The following is a 15728-nucleotide window of genomic DNA, read 5'->3' on the forward strand; positions in this document are numbered from 1 at the left end:
GAAAGCAACTTAAATTTTTTGGCTTAGGTAATCATTATCTTAAAAGCATGGCAAGATCTCTCTTAAACACCACAATTAGAGATAGATGGATTATTCACCTTCTAATAGCCTCACAAAAATGCTTAAATATTTGATTTTCTAATGCTGCAGTAAAATAAATGGGGGGATCACAATTTAAAATTAGAGGGATACATTCTGAAAATGCAATCTATATCACATCTGAAGTAGAATTTATTTACACATTCATCACATTTATTAAGTAGCTAATAGATTTCTATGTGTTTGCATTAATATGCCTTGAAGTTCTATTTGTGAAAAGAATGTGCTTTTTGTTTTTAGATTATTCCTGATTAGCAATATAAATAAAATCTTTCCTGGTCCAGGATTGGTATTGAGCCTCTCAACCAATCTTTTATGCTTGACTACATATAAGGTATTATATTGGATAAATAAAACAAAAAAGTGTGTATGTAAATGTTTTATGCTAAAATAGAGGTTCTGAAACATAAACTTGAATCACAATTCCCTGGAGGAATTCTTAAAACACAGATTGCTGGGCCTTCCCTCTAGAATTTTTGATTCAGGAAGTCAGTCTGGATGAAACCTGAGAATCTGGCTTTCTAACAAGTTAGCATTACCAATGATGATGGTCTGGGGACCGCTCTAAGAAAATACTTCTTTATGTGTCTTTCAAAAACACCCAAAGAAGTCAAAGATTATTCATCAACACTCAAAAGTGGTTTATTATACATTTTCTCTTTAAAAATATACACAAATGCTTTGCAAATACAGGAAACGTACCCAACTCCTAAGACATTAATACTATCACATACTTAGAACTTAGTAACTATAAAATACCCTAAGGAATAGACTAGTCAATGGTTGACCTGTGGTATATATCACAATCACCAATAGAACTTTTTTGCCCTAGATATACAAGTCCAGATCACAACCCTGCAGATTCAAATATAGGCTTAGCATATCTGTTTAAAAAACAATCTCACAGATAATCCTGATGTTCACTCTGAGCAATTTAAAGCCTGTGTTTCATCTATGAGTGCTTGTACAATTTACAGATTCATAAGTCCCATTCCAAAATTACCAAATCAGAATCTCAGATGCTCAGGTGATTAAGCCACAGAAGTTTGAGAACCATTAGCAGATCTTATAGCAGAAGTTTAACAGGTAGGCCAGCACATTTTGAAAAATGAGAAAAATTTATTTTTAGCTACAACTAAATACACATTCTATAATACATACTGTTTGTCAGGCAGAACACTAAATTGAGTGGGTTGGGCAATACTATGTAAAGGGAAGTACAATTGCTGGGAAGAAGCAGCTAACAATAAAACTTAATGACAAGCCAATAAGAATAAGTGTGCATTTAATAAAACACAGTAACTTTGCTTCAACATATTAGGCACATGAGTAGGGTTCAAAGACGAGCAGATGAAGAATGCGATAAATGTGGAATTTTTTTCAATTATTTGGAAAAAAAATTTTTTAAATCACCTTTTAATACCTTCATGAACACCACAAATATCAGAGAGTCAAGAATCACGGTCTGTGGCTAAGAGCAGTGTATTACAAACCACATCACCTACTCTATCCCTCTTCTCCTTTTGTATTACTTCCTCCTCAGCTGGAAAATCCTTCTCTTTCTGTTTCCCTTATTATGTGCTTTCAGACAGAAATAGACCTGAGACTGGAACTTAGGAAGGTCAGCAACACTAAATTTTGTGCATGTATGTGTGTTCAAAAGAATATATCCTTGAAATAATTATTTCCTTAAATATAAGGGAAGATGAATAAGTTATAATAATCAAGTACTTATATAACAGAAAAAAACCACAAGTGTCAAAAATCAAGGTATACCATAGAAATCATACTCTGAAGATTTTTTCTATTTTTTCTATTTAGTTCTAAGCCCTGAACATGATGAAGATTCTGGAAATGATGACAAAGGAGAAGCCCTCCTGAAGCAAGAGTCTCTGTTCTCTACCTATACTAATCCATCCTATGCAATATTACCAAATAAATTTTCCCAAGTAACCCTCTGATCCTGTGTCCTTATCTATAAAAAGGGTATTAGGTAACACTATTAGTGATAGGCAGATCTCAGATTCCACCTGAGAATCTCTACTTCTCCCCCATTTTAATATGAGCCCCCATTTTTATTGTAGCCTATGCCTTGCCACAAATCATATGCTCAATATATAATTTTTAAATTAAAACATTAAAGAAATTTGGGACAATTTTACCTTAAGAATAGAAGGAAGAGATATGATAGCTACCCTCAGATATTTGAAAAGGATGTCATAGAGAACGCAGATTTATGCAACTCCAGAGAGTAATAAATGGGAATAACAACATGGCAGGGTTTTTTGTTTGACAGAGTTTAAGCAAGGTTGAAGGTGTATTCTATGAGAATTTTAAAATTTGTTTTCATTTCAGTGGCAATGTAAAAGAAGAAAAGGCATATTCTAGATCATCTAAATGATGTGTACATAGTTCTGTATATTTGCTACAAGCCTTCTGTGTTTGAGGTTGCATTTGTTTATGATCAAGTTGGTACCAAATGATCACTAAAAGGAACAGTGTTACATTTTTTAATGCAGTATACTCACAATGAGGTCACCAGGCACATCTCAAAGGTTCATAACGATTATTTGGCCCCAAAAGAGAAACATTAGTCAAGCTGAGAAACAAAGAACTTTCTAACATTTATAGCTACCAAAAAAGAATAAACTGTCTTGTGAGAATGTCTTGTGCATGTCTAAGAAAATTCTAAAAGCAGACTGGCCAAATTAGTAAACATGACAATAGACAATGCTCTTGTGACATTATAGTAACAAAAGTTAAAACCAAAAGTCAGTATTTTGCAAAAACCTCAAACTTGAAATCATATATTCAACAGTGCCACAAGCCATCGACAATTCAATGCTGTGCTCAATAAATTAGTTGCACAAATATCTGTGAATTTGTTGCAAAAATAAATGAATGCACAATAATCTGTTATAGGCCATAGTGGTTAGGTACTAGAGTTGTGGTCAAGGGTTGAAGAAATTTTTTGAACCACTGAAATAAGTCAATTTATTCACAATATCCAAGAAAACATCCCTTCCTCCATTCACAGTGAAGGCTTTGACTATTGGTTTGACACCATAACTATTTAAATATTTTAAGTATATTATCTACAAAGGCAAGCACTTTCCAACTTTCCTCTGCTAACAAGTGAAAAGACATTTAATGAGATTCTTGACACCAAAATAACATGGAAAAGTAGGTTTTCTTAATTTCCCATCCTATAGCCCAAATAAATGCCTTTGAAGAGAATATTTTTCTTCCATGTTATTATCACTACAGAAAATAATTATTTTAGAATAACATGTCTATGCAAAAAAAACTAGTATCTTCATTTAATCTGCAAAGTCCAGATATTCATGGAAAAAATCAAAGTAAAGAAAAAGCATCAGTAATTCTTCTACCATTATTATAGGTCACCGTTGGCTTGGCCCAAAAGATATTAGCCTTTGTCAGATTATCACAAAGAAGACTTAAGTGATTCTAAACAATATAATGATACTTCAAGGGAATGAAATTCTTCTGAAAACAACTTATTAAATATTATAATAACGTGAATATAAGGATAGTTTCCATTTAATTAAGCCCTTACTTTGTGCCAAGAACTGTTCTGAGTGTTTCACATGGGTTGATATCTCATTTTATCCTCATAACAACCCTATAAGGCAATTATTCTTATCATCCCAACTTATAGATGAGGAAAGTAAGACTTATAGAGATAAAGCAACTTATGGAAGATCACACAGCTAGTACAGTCTAAGCTCCTCGCCATTACTATCTTTTTCTTAAGGAGATGAGACAAAACCCCTAATCCATACAAGAGACTCTAAACTTCCCTAAAATTATGGCAAGAATAATTGCAATGGATCAAAACATAAGACTGATTTTTAAAAGAAAATTCTTAAAGGCTGTGTACACATCAGAATAATCCTGATGATATGTTAGCCTCTATTAAGAAGTTCTTATGAGAATTTTATTTATCAAATTTTTCATATACCAAAGTCTTGGCATCCAATGGTAAATTATTATTCATAATAAAATGTCCTCTAAAATTAAATGAAACTACTATTAAGCAATCATCTAAAATCAAATTATTTAGTTATCAAGAACACCTTAATATTAAGTCATTAAATCTAAAATGTCTGATTTCAAATCAAAAGTATAGTTTATTATATCTCAAACAAGAAGCTGTACAATTAATCAAAGTATGTGCCTAAACTATCAACACAGTTTTGCAATCTTAACGGTAGCTTGTTTATGCCAGCAGCGAAGAAGCCTGGAGAGTGAGTGGCCATGAAATCATTAAAGGCATTTTCCACAGCTTGTTGAGAATTGAATATTTTTCCTTGCAAGAGGTGGTCCAAAGCCTGGAAGAAGTGGTAGTCAGTTGGTGCAAGGCCTGGTGAATACAGTGGAAGAAAGAGAGCTTCCAAGTCCAGCTTCTGTTTGAGCAGCATTGTTTGTGCAACATGTGGTCGAGCACTGTCTTGCAAGATTAGCCTGTCTCTAGTGACCCATCTTGGCTGCTTAATCACAAGCATCCTCATCATTTAGTCCAACTGGTTGCAGTAGACATCCACTGTAATTGATTGACCAGGTTTCATGAAGCTGTAGTAGTTATACCAATACTGGACCACCAAACAGACACCATTGGCTTTTTTGGTGATATTCAGTTTTGTACTGTGTTTCGGCACTTCATCTTTGTCCAACCATTGTGCCGAATGCATGTGATTGTCAAAAAGAATCCATTTTTCATCACATTTAACAATACACTGTAGAAATGTTTCACCTTTATGTCCTGACAGCAAAGAAATGCAAGCTTCGAGAGGATTTCTCTTCTGACACTTGTTTAATTCATGCAGAACCCATACTATCCAGCTTCTTTTACCTTGCTCATTTGTTTCAAATGGTCCAATATTGTTGGAGCAGTAACATCAAACCTTACTACTAGTTCACACGTAGGTTGAGATGGATTCTCTTCCACTACAGCTTTCAACTCATCATTACCCACCTTGGTCTCAGGTCACCCATGTGGCTTATTTTCAAGATTAAAATCACCAGAACGGAACCTCTCAAACCATTGAGGTATTGTGCGTTCATTAGCCACATCCTTCCCAAACACTTCATTGGTATTTCGAGCTGTCTGTGCTGCATTGGGTTGGTTCCACGATGGAACTCATATTCAAAAATAACATGAATTTTTGACTTATCCATGGTTTCACAAAAATTGCTCTAAAAATATTTGAAATATAATCATAAGCAAAAAAACATGCGTTTTAAAGACTGAGGATGTACCTTCACAATAAACATAAAACAAGAAGTGTCAAAGTGAAATGTCAGAAATAACCAACTGTCAAACTTAGTACGTAAGGAAATTGGACATTTCACACTTAATTACCTAATATTTTAAATCTTTGCATTCCTGATTATGAACTAAGAAGATCTCTACATTGGTTTATAGTAACAAATATTTAGAAACATAATTGTCTAACACAAGGCAACTATTAATATAAAAGTTAACAATAGCAAACACTATTATACATGTATTTGCTAGGCATTTTTCTAAGCACTTTATATATATTAACTATGAGGCAGTTATAGATAAGAAAACTGAGGCACAGAGAAGTTACATAACACAGAGAAGTTAGGTCCCACTAACTAGGTAGTAACAGAATTTAGATTCAAACCCAGGCACTCTACTAAATCCAATGCTTTTAACCACGAAGAAATACCACCTCTATAGTACTTCTAAGCTATATAAGGGAATAGTATGTAATTAAAATACTATTTTAAAACATTTAAATGTTGGAAATGTTCATAGTAAGTGAAAAAAAGGATATTAAAATATGCCAAACAGTATAATTTTGGCTAATGAAAACACATGCATGTCCACATATAAAAAAAGATATGGAAGAAAATACATTAAAATGTTGGCCGGGCGCGGTGGCTCACACCTGTAATCCTAGCCCTCTGGGAGGCCGAGGTGGGTGGATCGCTTGAGGTCAGGAGTTCGAGACCAGCCTGAGCGAGACCCCGTCTCTACTAAAAATAGAAATAAAAATTATGTGAACAACTAAAAATATATATAGAAAAAATTAGCCGGGCATGGTGGCACATGCCTATAGTCCCAGCTACTCGGGAGGCTGAGGCAGTAGGATCGCTTAAGCCCAGGAGTTTGAGGTTGCTGTGAGCTAGGCTGACGCCACGGCACTCACTCTAGCCCGGGCAACAAAGTGAGACTCTGTCTCAAGAAAAAAAAAGAAAAATGTTACCAGTGGTCATCTCTAAGTGGTAGAATTACCAGCACATTTTTCTGTATACTTTTTCTGTATACAAAAATACTTTTTATATTTTCCTAATTAATATGTGTTGCTATGATTTTAAAGAAATATTTAAGATTATATATTTATATATTCAGGGATATTCATCGTGTCTTTTTCGTAATAGCAATAGATTAGAAACATCCTAAATGTCTATCAGTTGGGAATGATTAAATAAATTATGGTAAATCCATGCTAAGGAATATTATAGTTAAAGAGAGTGAAGTAACTCTTGTACCAGCAATCAAAAATAACCAAGATATTGGCCGGGTGCGGTGGCTCACGCTTGTAATCCTAGCACTCTGGGAGGCTGAAGCAGGAGGATCGCTCAAGGTCAGGAGTTCGAGACCAGCCTGAGTAAGAGCGAGACCTCCCCATCTCTACTAAAAAATAGAAACAAATGATTTGGACAGCTAAAAATATATATAGAAAAAATTAGCCAGGCATGGTGGCACATGCCTATAGTCCCAGCTACTCGGGAGGCTGAGGCAGGAGGATTGCTTGAGCCCAGGAGTTTGAGGTTGCTGTGAGCTGGGCTGATGCCACGGCACTCTAGCCGGGGCAACAGAGCGAGACTCTGTCTCAAAAAAAAAAAAAAAAACAAGATATAATATTACAGGAAAAAGGGGCTTAAATGAGATAATGTATATAAAACATGCAGAACCAGGCAAAATATGTATAGAAATTATGTAAACGTGGAGAGAAGAGTCTATAAGACACACTAAACTAGTAAAAGTGATTCTTTGAGCAAGATAGTGGTGGTGATTGTGATGGTAGTGGTAAAGGGGGCTTTTGAGTTTTTACTCCATACTCATCCATAGTTAAATTTTTAAATCCTACTGCTGGGTATATATCCAAAGGAGGGGAATTCAGTATATCGAAAAGATATCTGTACTCCCATGTTTATTGCAGTACTATTCACAATAGCCAAGATTTGGAATCAACCTAAGTGTCCATCAATGGATGAATGGATACATTGTGGTACTTATACACAATGGAATAGTATATAGCCACAAAAAAGAAAAAATCCTGCCATTTGCAACAACATGGATGGAACTGGAGAACATTATGTTAAGTGAAATAAGCCAAGCACAGAAAGACAAATCTTGCATGTTCTTGCTCACATGTGGGAGCTAAATATTAAAAACAATTCATCTCATGGAGAGAGAGAGTAGAATGGTGGTTACAAAGGCCGGGAGGAGTAGTAGGGAGGGAAGGATAAGGGGGGATGGTTAATGGGTACAAAAATTATAGTCGGATAGATAGAATGAACAATATATAATAGCACAACAAAGTGACTATAATCAACACTAAGGGTATATTTGAAAATAACTAAAAGCATGAAATTAGAATGTTCCTAACATCAAACAAAAGGTTTGTTGAACCTTGAAGACATTATGCTATGTGAAATAAGCCAGTCACAAAAAAAACCCAAAAACTATATGACTCTACTTATAGAGGTATCTAGAATAGTCAAATTTGCAGAAACAGTAGAATGGTGGTTGCCAAGGGCTGGGGGGAAAGGGAAATTGGGGATTATTTAATGGGTATAGTTTCAGTTTTGCAAGATCAAAAACTTTTGGAGATTAGTCACACAACAATGTGCATATACTTAACACTATTAAATTGTACACTTAGAAATGGTTAAGATAGGAAATTTTTTTTTACCAAAAAAACCACAATCACTTCTCAAATTAGGGGAAAAAATAGTCATGAGGTAATCACTTAACTTTTGTTTTTATAATTTCAGATTTCATATATTAGACTTTTCTAAAAGGATCATATCTGGCAAATAGATACGGGTTTATTAATTTTTACTGCAGAACATATGAACATTAACATAAACTCAATGCACATGCAAAACAGTTAATCCTTGATGTGCCAAAGGACTGAGGGATACAATTATTTTTAAAATTCCAAAATTTATAATTAATTTAAACATTATCACCAAACTTTTACCAAAAATACTAAGCAACAAGATTAGCGTATCTTAGTTACAAATTCTCTTTCCAATACTCTAGAGTTAAGTTGAAAACATACACAACACATACACCACAAGTAGCAAAACGCTAGGTAGCTAACTGGATAACTAGTCCTGAAGTTTAAAAAAAAACACACAAAATAATTTTCTTCTTGTGAATTAAAATCAATTTCTTGATAGGAAATTAATCCAACAACATGTTTAAATTTAGATTATTTTCTCCTGATTGAGAAACAGCCCTATGTTAACAATCTTAGATAAAAAAAGAGATATAATATTTCAAGTATCTATCTAAATTTTAAAAAATTATTTATTGAGAAGGCAACTATGAACAAGCAGTAATTTCACCCAAATCTTTAACATCCATGCATAACAATTTTTTATTTCACCACCAAACATCATAAACTATTTTGACTACCTCTGAAAAAATCAGTCAAGAGACTAATCCCACTCAGCCTCCTAAATACCATTCTTGACATACAACAATAGAATGTAACCACAAAATCTAAACCTGAGCCGAGATACCATTAGACCCAGAAAGACAATGGATGTTAACAGGTAGAAAGGTTGGACTTTTTCCAGACTGCACTAGGTGCTTTTCAGGGTACCACAGGAATGAACTGCAACATTCTTCTCAGTCTAAATCAACCTGAGAGTTCAGTAAACACATATATGTGATTTCAGTAATATGGATTTCATACAAATTGAGTGACAAAAATTAGACCAAAATTACCAGCCTGAAGCCCTGCCTTGAGTTGGAAACCAATGGTCTAAACTCTGGAGAAATTCAGAAACCAGGGTTAGTTTTTCTACCATGTAGGTGCTTTCCTGAGAGGATTTTTTCAACTCATCATCTTTAAGAAAGATTAATTTTTACAAAATTATCTACTTTAAACTTTGGCATCAAGACAAAAAAATGTTTTAAGTTATTGCCAATCCTAAGACTGAAGTGCCTTGTACATATTTTGTAGAAATGAACATATGAATAAAATACTGTACGTATTTATGACTCTACAGTCCAGAGTATATTCAAAGTAGTCTGGGGAGAAGTCATGAGGGTGAGGAAGTATGAAGAAGGGGGCCTAAAGTAGAGAGTAGATCAGTCGCTCAAGAAAAATAACTGATGTAGATACCAATATTACCCAGGGATATACTGTTATAACAGGAATGAACCCCTTTTCAAACTCTAAGTCCAATGCTAGTCATTTCATTTGTAGGTGACAGAAAAGATGCATGGAGACAGAGAGAAGAGACACTAAGAGAAATAGTTGGAAGGACTTGGAAAAAGAGCTTTAAGTGTTGTGGAGTTTAAACTAGAACTCTGAAAAACATAACACCAAATTTCAAGTACACAAAGTGTTAACCAAGATTACTATCCTAGGGACTATGCTAAGTGCTTTACATGCGTTATCTCATTTAATCTTTATACTAACTGCTCAGATGGTTGCTATTATTATCATCATTTCAAAAGGAAGGAATAGGCTCGGAAGCATTCAGTAATTTGCCCAAGCTCACAAGTGGAAGGATCAGCTTCCAGATTTTATTCTTTTACCCACCTGACATGCTACTTCCTTAAACAAAAGGAAAATCAAAGTAAAATTATAACAAGAGAAAAGGTAACTAATAAGAGAACTTCTTGATATTTAATGGCGCAAGTTAAAAAAGGAAATTAAGGAATGTCTATTTTCAGAAATTTTACTTTAATGATCCAATAATTATTTGTTTTGGAAAACTATGAAGGAGTCTGGCCTGAAACCTGAAACAGAACAATGAACCTCCTGACATTCCTTTGAGATCTAAAAATCTATATGCATGTCCTAGTAAATAAGTCCAGCCCCTATAACTAAAGGACCAATATAAAATACCCTATGTTAAAATCTATTACAGATCTATATATAAAATCTAAATCTATTATAACCATACCCATTCTCTGTTCTAATTTCTTCCAATTCCTCAGGTTTTGAGTTTCCTAGACCTTCTTTAAAAAAGACAAATTTGTTTCCCTTACCACAACTATGGGAGCTCATTTAAAATGAAAATATGGCAAGAAGAAAATTCCTGACACTCAATCTGTGCTATCTTTCAAAAAACTTTAATTAGAAAAGGTCATCTTTAATAAACAGCACCTAAAAGTTGCTGAGTAACCACCACTTATGAAGTGTTTAACTTAATTTTCCAGTTATATTAAGAACCTCTATATTAAGAAATATGATCCCATCTGATCCAAGGTTGCTAAATTTTCAAATGAGAAAACTTTGAAAATAACATATGGGACTGAGGAAAATCTAAGAACTCACTTAGAATTGGGGCTGATGCACAGTAGCTAATTCATTTATTTTAAAGGTGCTTCTGATATTCTTAACTGATGAATGGTAAAGAAATGAGTAAAATATTGTATATAAAAGGAAGTGATTGGTGCAAAACATAATGCATTATATTAAGTATGATTCAGTATATAACAAGTACAGAAAATTGGCACTACACAGAGGTAATCTGCCTTAGGTTTACAATATAGTAGCCTCATCATTTCATCAAAAGCACTGTAATCACTTCTGCAAAATTAACTGTAATTAATTCCTAGTAAGTCTTCGAATTAAGTCTAGACCTGTCTGCTCACTTTTTGAATTTTATAAAGTGCTTTCTCTGGTGTACAGAAACTGAGAATTTAACATTCTATTGAATAAGGACCAAGATAAGGGATCTGCAAAACAGCAAGACTATAAACAAGTTTATCTTCTGCTGATACTGATTAGGGAAGTTAATCTCTCCGAGAAGGGTGGAAAGACTTCAACAGTAAAGCCAGTCTATTAACCACAACTCTTACTATAAATCTTCAATTCCTTAAAATGATTTCCTCAAAGGTTAAAATACCAAAGTGGACAAAATTGGAGGCAGGGGTCCGCTCTTAATACCACTGGTCCAACTCACAATTCTTAATCCTTCTATAATGTACCCCTTAGATTCAAACTTCAAGGTGACTTATAAATTTGCATTAAGTTCTAACAGAATGAGTATTTACTTCGGACATACGTTGAAGGTTTTCCTTTAATATACTTCAAGAAAATGAGACAGAGTTCTAAAAAATTTGCAACATTTTAGCGCTGCATTTCATTTGCTCTGATTCTATACTTTTTTCCAATCTCATTAAACCTCGTCTAAATTTAACCAGCCGCTACATTTTCATTAAGCTACTTCAAGAATGAATGAGGCATATATTGATTTATAACGTCTGCACTCTCTTGACAGGTGATATGAACATAAGTATCCAATTCTGAAGTTCTCTTTAAAATGTTGCTATTTCCCTAAATTTCCGTTACTCTGACTCTCATTCTTAGGCAAGTTTTTCAAGGCGATTAAAACAAAACGATACAAAACCTGCACGTGCAAACTAAAAAGTTAGCATCTTAAGGCCATCGCGGCAAATCCCTAATGCACAAAGGCAAAGACACCCGCGGCGGACGGACAAGCGCAGGACAAGATCGCATGCGACCACGCCAGCCCCTCGGCGGGGAACTCCGGCCCCGAGTCCACAGGAAAGCCAGGACCGGCGCGCGGGGTCCGCCCAGGGCCGAGTTTTCAATGGAACCGGAGAGAATGGGGGCGGGAAGGAGCGGAAGCTCGGTGCAGACCGCGGCGACCGAGCCGCGGCTCATTTCTCTTCCCGGGGCTTTCAGGCTGGGTGAAGTCCCCTCCGGAAGGGGCCACAGTGCAGGCTGGGTTTTGGAGGCGCGCAGGGTGGGCGGCGCAAGGCCCCGGCGGCCGGGGGGAGGGCGAGCAGGCTCAGACCCCGGCCCCCGAAAGCACTTTCGAGGCGTCTCCCACCCCCCACGACAAGATGGCGACGTGGACAGCGGGGGAGCCCGGCCAGCGAGGTTGGGGGAAAGCGAGCGGAGGGGAGAAGAGGCAGAAACAAAAAGCCTGGCCCCTCGGAACCCCCAGGCCGGCCCGCGAGCCCGGAGCGGGCAGGCGGGCGGGGGCGCCGGCGGGGAGGCGGCCGGCCGAGCGATGGGCTTACTTTTTCTTGTCGTTCGCGCCGCCGGCGCCCTCCATGGCGAATCGGTCCCCGCGGCGCCTTTACGGCCCGCGGCCCCCAGGCTCGCTCCGGCCTAAGCGCTGGCTCCCTCCACACGCGGAGAGAGAAGGAGAGCAAGTCCAGACGTGGGGGGTGCGAGGCGGGAAACCCCTCGTGAGACCAGAGGCAGGAGGAGCAGGCGGCAATCGCAGGGGTCTGGGTCCGGCTCAGAGCCTCTCGCCCCACTGCTTGTCAGGGCCCAGCCCGCCGCACTGGCCGAAGCACCCGCGAGGGCGATCCTCGCGTACCCTCAGACGAGGCAGCTCTGTGCACTGAGGCGCTGAGGCAGCGGCAGGGGGCGGGCAAGGGCGGGGGCGCGCGAGGAGGGGAGGAGTGGGGCGGGAGCGAGCCCGCCCGCCGAGGCTGGCGCGCGCTCCCGCGGTCCCGCCTCACCTGAGGGGGAGGCGGGTTCCCGGAGAGCCAATGGCGAGCGACGCAAGCGGCCCACCCCGGCCCACGTCGCTCTCAGCCAATCAGGAGGCGGTCAGCTGAGGCACAGCTGGGCCGCGCTGCCGCGCTCACGTGTTAGTCTGTGTGTAGCTGCTGAGGAAAGAGAAAGGAGGTGGGGGCGCGGCTGAGCCGGGGTCTGGGGACTCTGCTGCTTCTCCTAGGGAAGGCGGTGGCTGGCTTTGGGAGGCGCTGCTGAAGGGGATTTCGGCTGCCGTGTCCCAAGCCTGCATCATATTTTCCTGCTCTTGGTGCGGCAACCTGAGGCTCCCGCTCTCTTTCTCCTCTGCCGCGGGGCTGGGCAGGGTTGCCGCCCAGCTCTGCTGAGTTCCCAGTTCAAAAAAGCAGACTTCGCGTCGTGGCAGCAAGCGCTTTGGTCTCGTTGCTCAGATGTGTTAAAACGGGGTCTTTCCTTGCCAGGTTACCCAACCACGGGTCAGCGTCGCCCACCGCACTCTTTGTAACACGAGGGAACTCTCCCTGCCCGCTAAGTTATCTGTGGCGAAGTTTGATTACTGAGAAAATGCAATTTAAAATGTAAAACAAACTTCTCTTGCTGTGAACCTCTCAGGGGGAAGTAGTTAAAGTTGCAGGGACATCTTAAAATCTGAAATTATCTTAAGCATTTATAAATACACACACACACACACACACACACGACTTTGGTAATTGAGAGCTTAACTGAATTTCAGGGAAAGAGTAGGAGAAGTGGCTTTAGGCAGACTTATTTGGCTTTCTTGATGCTTTTAAAAGAGCCGAAGATAATCTTAGATTCAGAAAAGGGGGAAGATGACTCTTAGTTTGAGACTTACGTCCTTGAGTTGAGTTCACTGTGTAGACACAAGAGAGGGAGAAGGATTCTTCAAATCCTCAACCAGACTGAGGCAGGACACAGCCAAACCGCAGTTAACTCGGTGTCATGTAGGCGTGTATTGCTTGTTTGCTAACTTGGCTTTGCAAGGTAATGAATAAAACTTAATCACTTTTTGTCTTTGAAGTCATCAATTTCAAGCCTGTCAGTCTTTTAAAAGAAAAAAAGTATATATTTTGAGCTCAACAAAGGTGCATCGCACATGTATCACTACTTGACGTTAGATTATTTTACTTCTCACCTTTGCCTTATGAGTATATTGTTACAATGTAGCTTTGGGTTGTATATTAATTAATGTGGATATCTGGAGTGGATTTCAATTATATTGGCATGTAAAAACAATGGCCTATATAAAATCAAACTCTGATAAAACAACAACCAATGCATATATCACCTCTTTTTAACTGATCAATGGACTCATAAAGATATAATTAAACACTGATCTTAGTTGGGCAGGGTGGTATGTGCCTGTAGTCCCAGCGACTATGGAGGCTGAGTTCAGGAGGGCCTGGGCAACATAGTGAGACCCCAAAGAAGAAATTAAATCCCTTTTAAAAAATTTTTTAAACATTGATCTTAATGCTACTTTCATTTTTCAGGTCTACAACACTGTTTTCTTTTTTAGTTGTGGAAGGAGTAACTATAAATTACAAACCTTTTAGTTTAACATTCTGAAAATGCAATGTTAAGAACACTGGTTCCAGAATCAAGAGTGAGCTTGTATACAGGCTCTGACACTTAGCAGCAAGTCATTTAACCTCTTTGTGCCTCAGTTTACTCATTTGTAAAATGGGGATAATAATGTTTATGCCACACAATTATGGATGATTAAATGAGATAATACATGTAAAGCACTTAGAACAATACCTGGCACATAGTAAGCAATCAGTAAATTCTCTTCCATGAAACTTAGGACAGGGCAGGGTACACAGGAAGTGAGTGGCGGGCAAGCCAGGGAAGCTTCATCTATATTTACAGCTGCTCCCTATCACTTGCATCACCACCTGAGGTCTGCCTCTCTTCCCCGCCACCCCCACCGTCTCTGGAAAAGTTGTTTTCCATGAAACCAGTCCCTGGTGCCAAAAAGGTTGGGGACCACTGCGATTTCTTGGCTTATTATTCCCCTTAGTTGTTTATTTCTTCTTCTCTTTCTTCTTTAAGCTACTCGTAACAAGAACAAAACAAAACAAAGTGTGCCAGTTGGAAGGAAAGTGCTTAGAATATAGTAGGCATTAACATTTTTTTCCTTTCAAGAATCAAAATAGAAAATAAATATGGATTTTTGAGTTTATAGGAATATGAATAGACTAAAAATTTGACATTAGCACTTTTCAATTATGATAAACATTTTTAGCATGAATTTACAAATGAATGCCAAGGGGCTTCCAGTTTCCCGTTCAACATGTAAAGAGCTTGGAAGTTGTCCTTCCCATCCTTGTAACAAGAAAAAAGCTAAACAAACTGAAAATAAACAACTCTTCATAGATCCATCAGAGAATTGAGATCACAGGGAAAACTGCTTCTCTGAAAACTAGAGAGACAGACGGATGGATACAGAGAATCACAGCTTATCAAAGGATCACAGGTTATCAGGAGAAAGAGCCCAGGTGCAGAAGCCAGCAGCTAGAGTCAATATCAGACAGAACACAATAAACTGTAATTGAAGAATTGCTGTAGGTTCAGTGCAGGCTAGCTTCAAGGTTAAAAACTCCAAGGGGGCTCAGCCTAAGAGGGGCCCTAACATTTTCCTGAGTTTTACCTCTAGGAATCCTACCAGATTCTCACTGTGAAGATCTGAGAAAAATCTCTTCTTCCTTTTGGCAAGGAGAAAGGAAAAGTAACCATTTTGAAATACGCTCAGACCTCTCCGTTTTTCTTAACAAGACCTGTCCTCAAGGAAAACTGTTTTATCAGAGCCTAACGAACTGGGGTCTACCAAAACCTAACCAATCT

General features: G+C 38.2%; 1 protein-coding gene and 1 long non-coding RNA gene across 3 annotated transcripts in view; one reads left to right on the forward strand and one right to left on the reverse strand.

The window, feature by feature from the left end:
• LOC123648323 overlaps positions 1-2057 on the forward strand; it is a 37219-nt gene extending 35162 nt beyond the window's left edge. The window contains exon 3 of the long non-coding RNA XR_006738565.1: positions 1921-2057. This is a non-coding gene — a long non-coding RNA (uncharacterized LOC123648323). The remainder of the gene's footprint in view (positions 1-1920) is intronic.
• HIF1A (hypoxia inducible factor 1 subunit alpha) overlaps positions 1-12879 on the reverse strand; it is a 44716-nt gene extending 31837 nt beyond the window's left edge. Inside the window, exon 1 of one of the 2 annotated variants that reach the window (XM_045566040.1) lies at positions 12401-12879. In XM_045566040.1, the coding sequence (XP_045421996.1) occupies positions 12401-12435 (35 nt within the window). In that variant the 5' untranslated portion in view covers positions 12436-12879. The remainder of the gene's footprint in view (positions 1-12400) is intronic. The other variant, XM_045566031.1, reaches the window with a different exon arrangement.
• Between the last annotated feature and the right edge of the window lie 2849 nt (positions 12880-15728).

The sequence above is a fragment of the Lemur catta genome, chromosome 1, assembly GCF_020740605.2.
Source record: "Lemur catta isolate mLemCat1 chromosome 1, mLemCat1.pri, whole genome shotgun sequence".
NCBI classification, from domain to species: Eukaryota; Metazoa; Chordata; class Mammalia; order Primates; family Lemuridae; genus Lemur; species Lemur catta.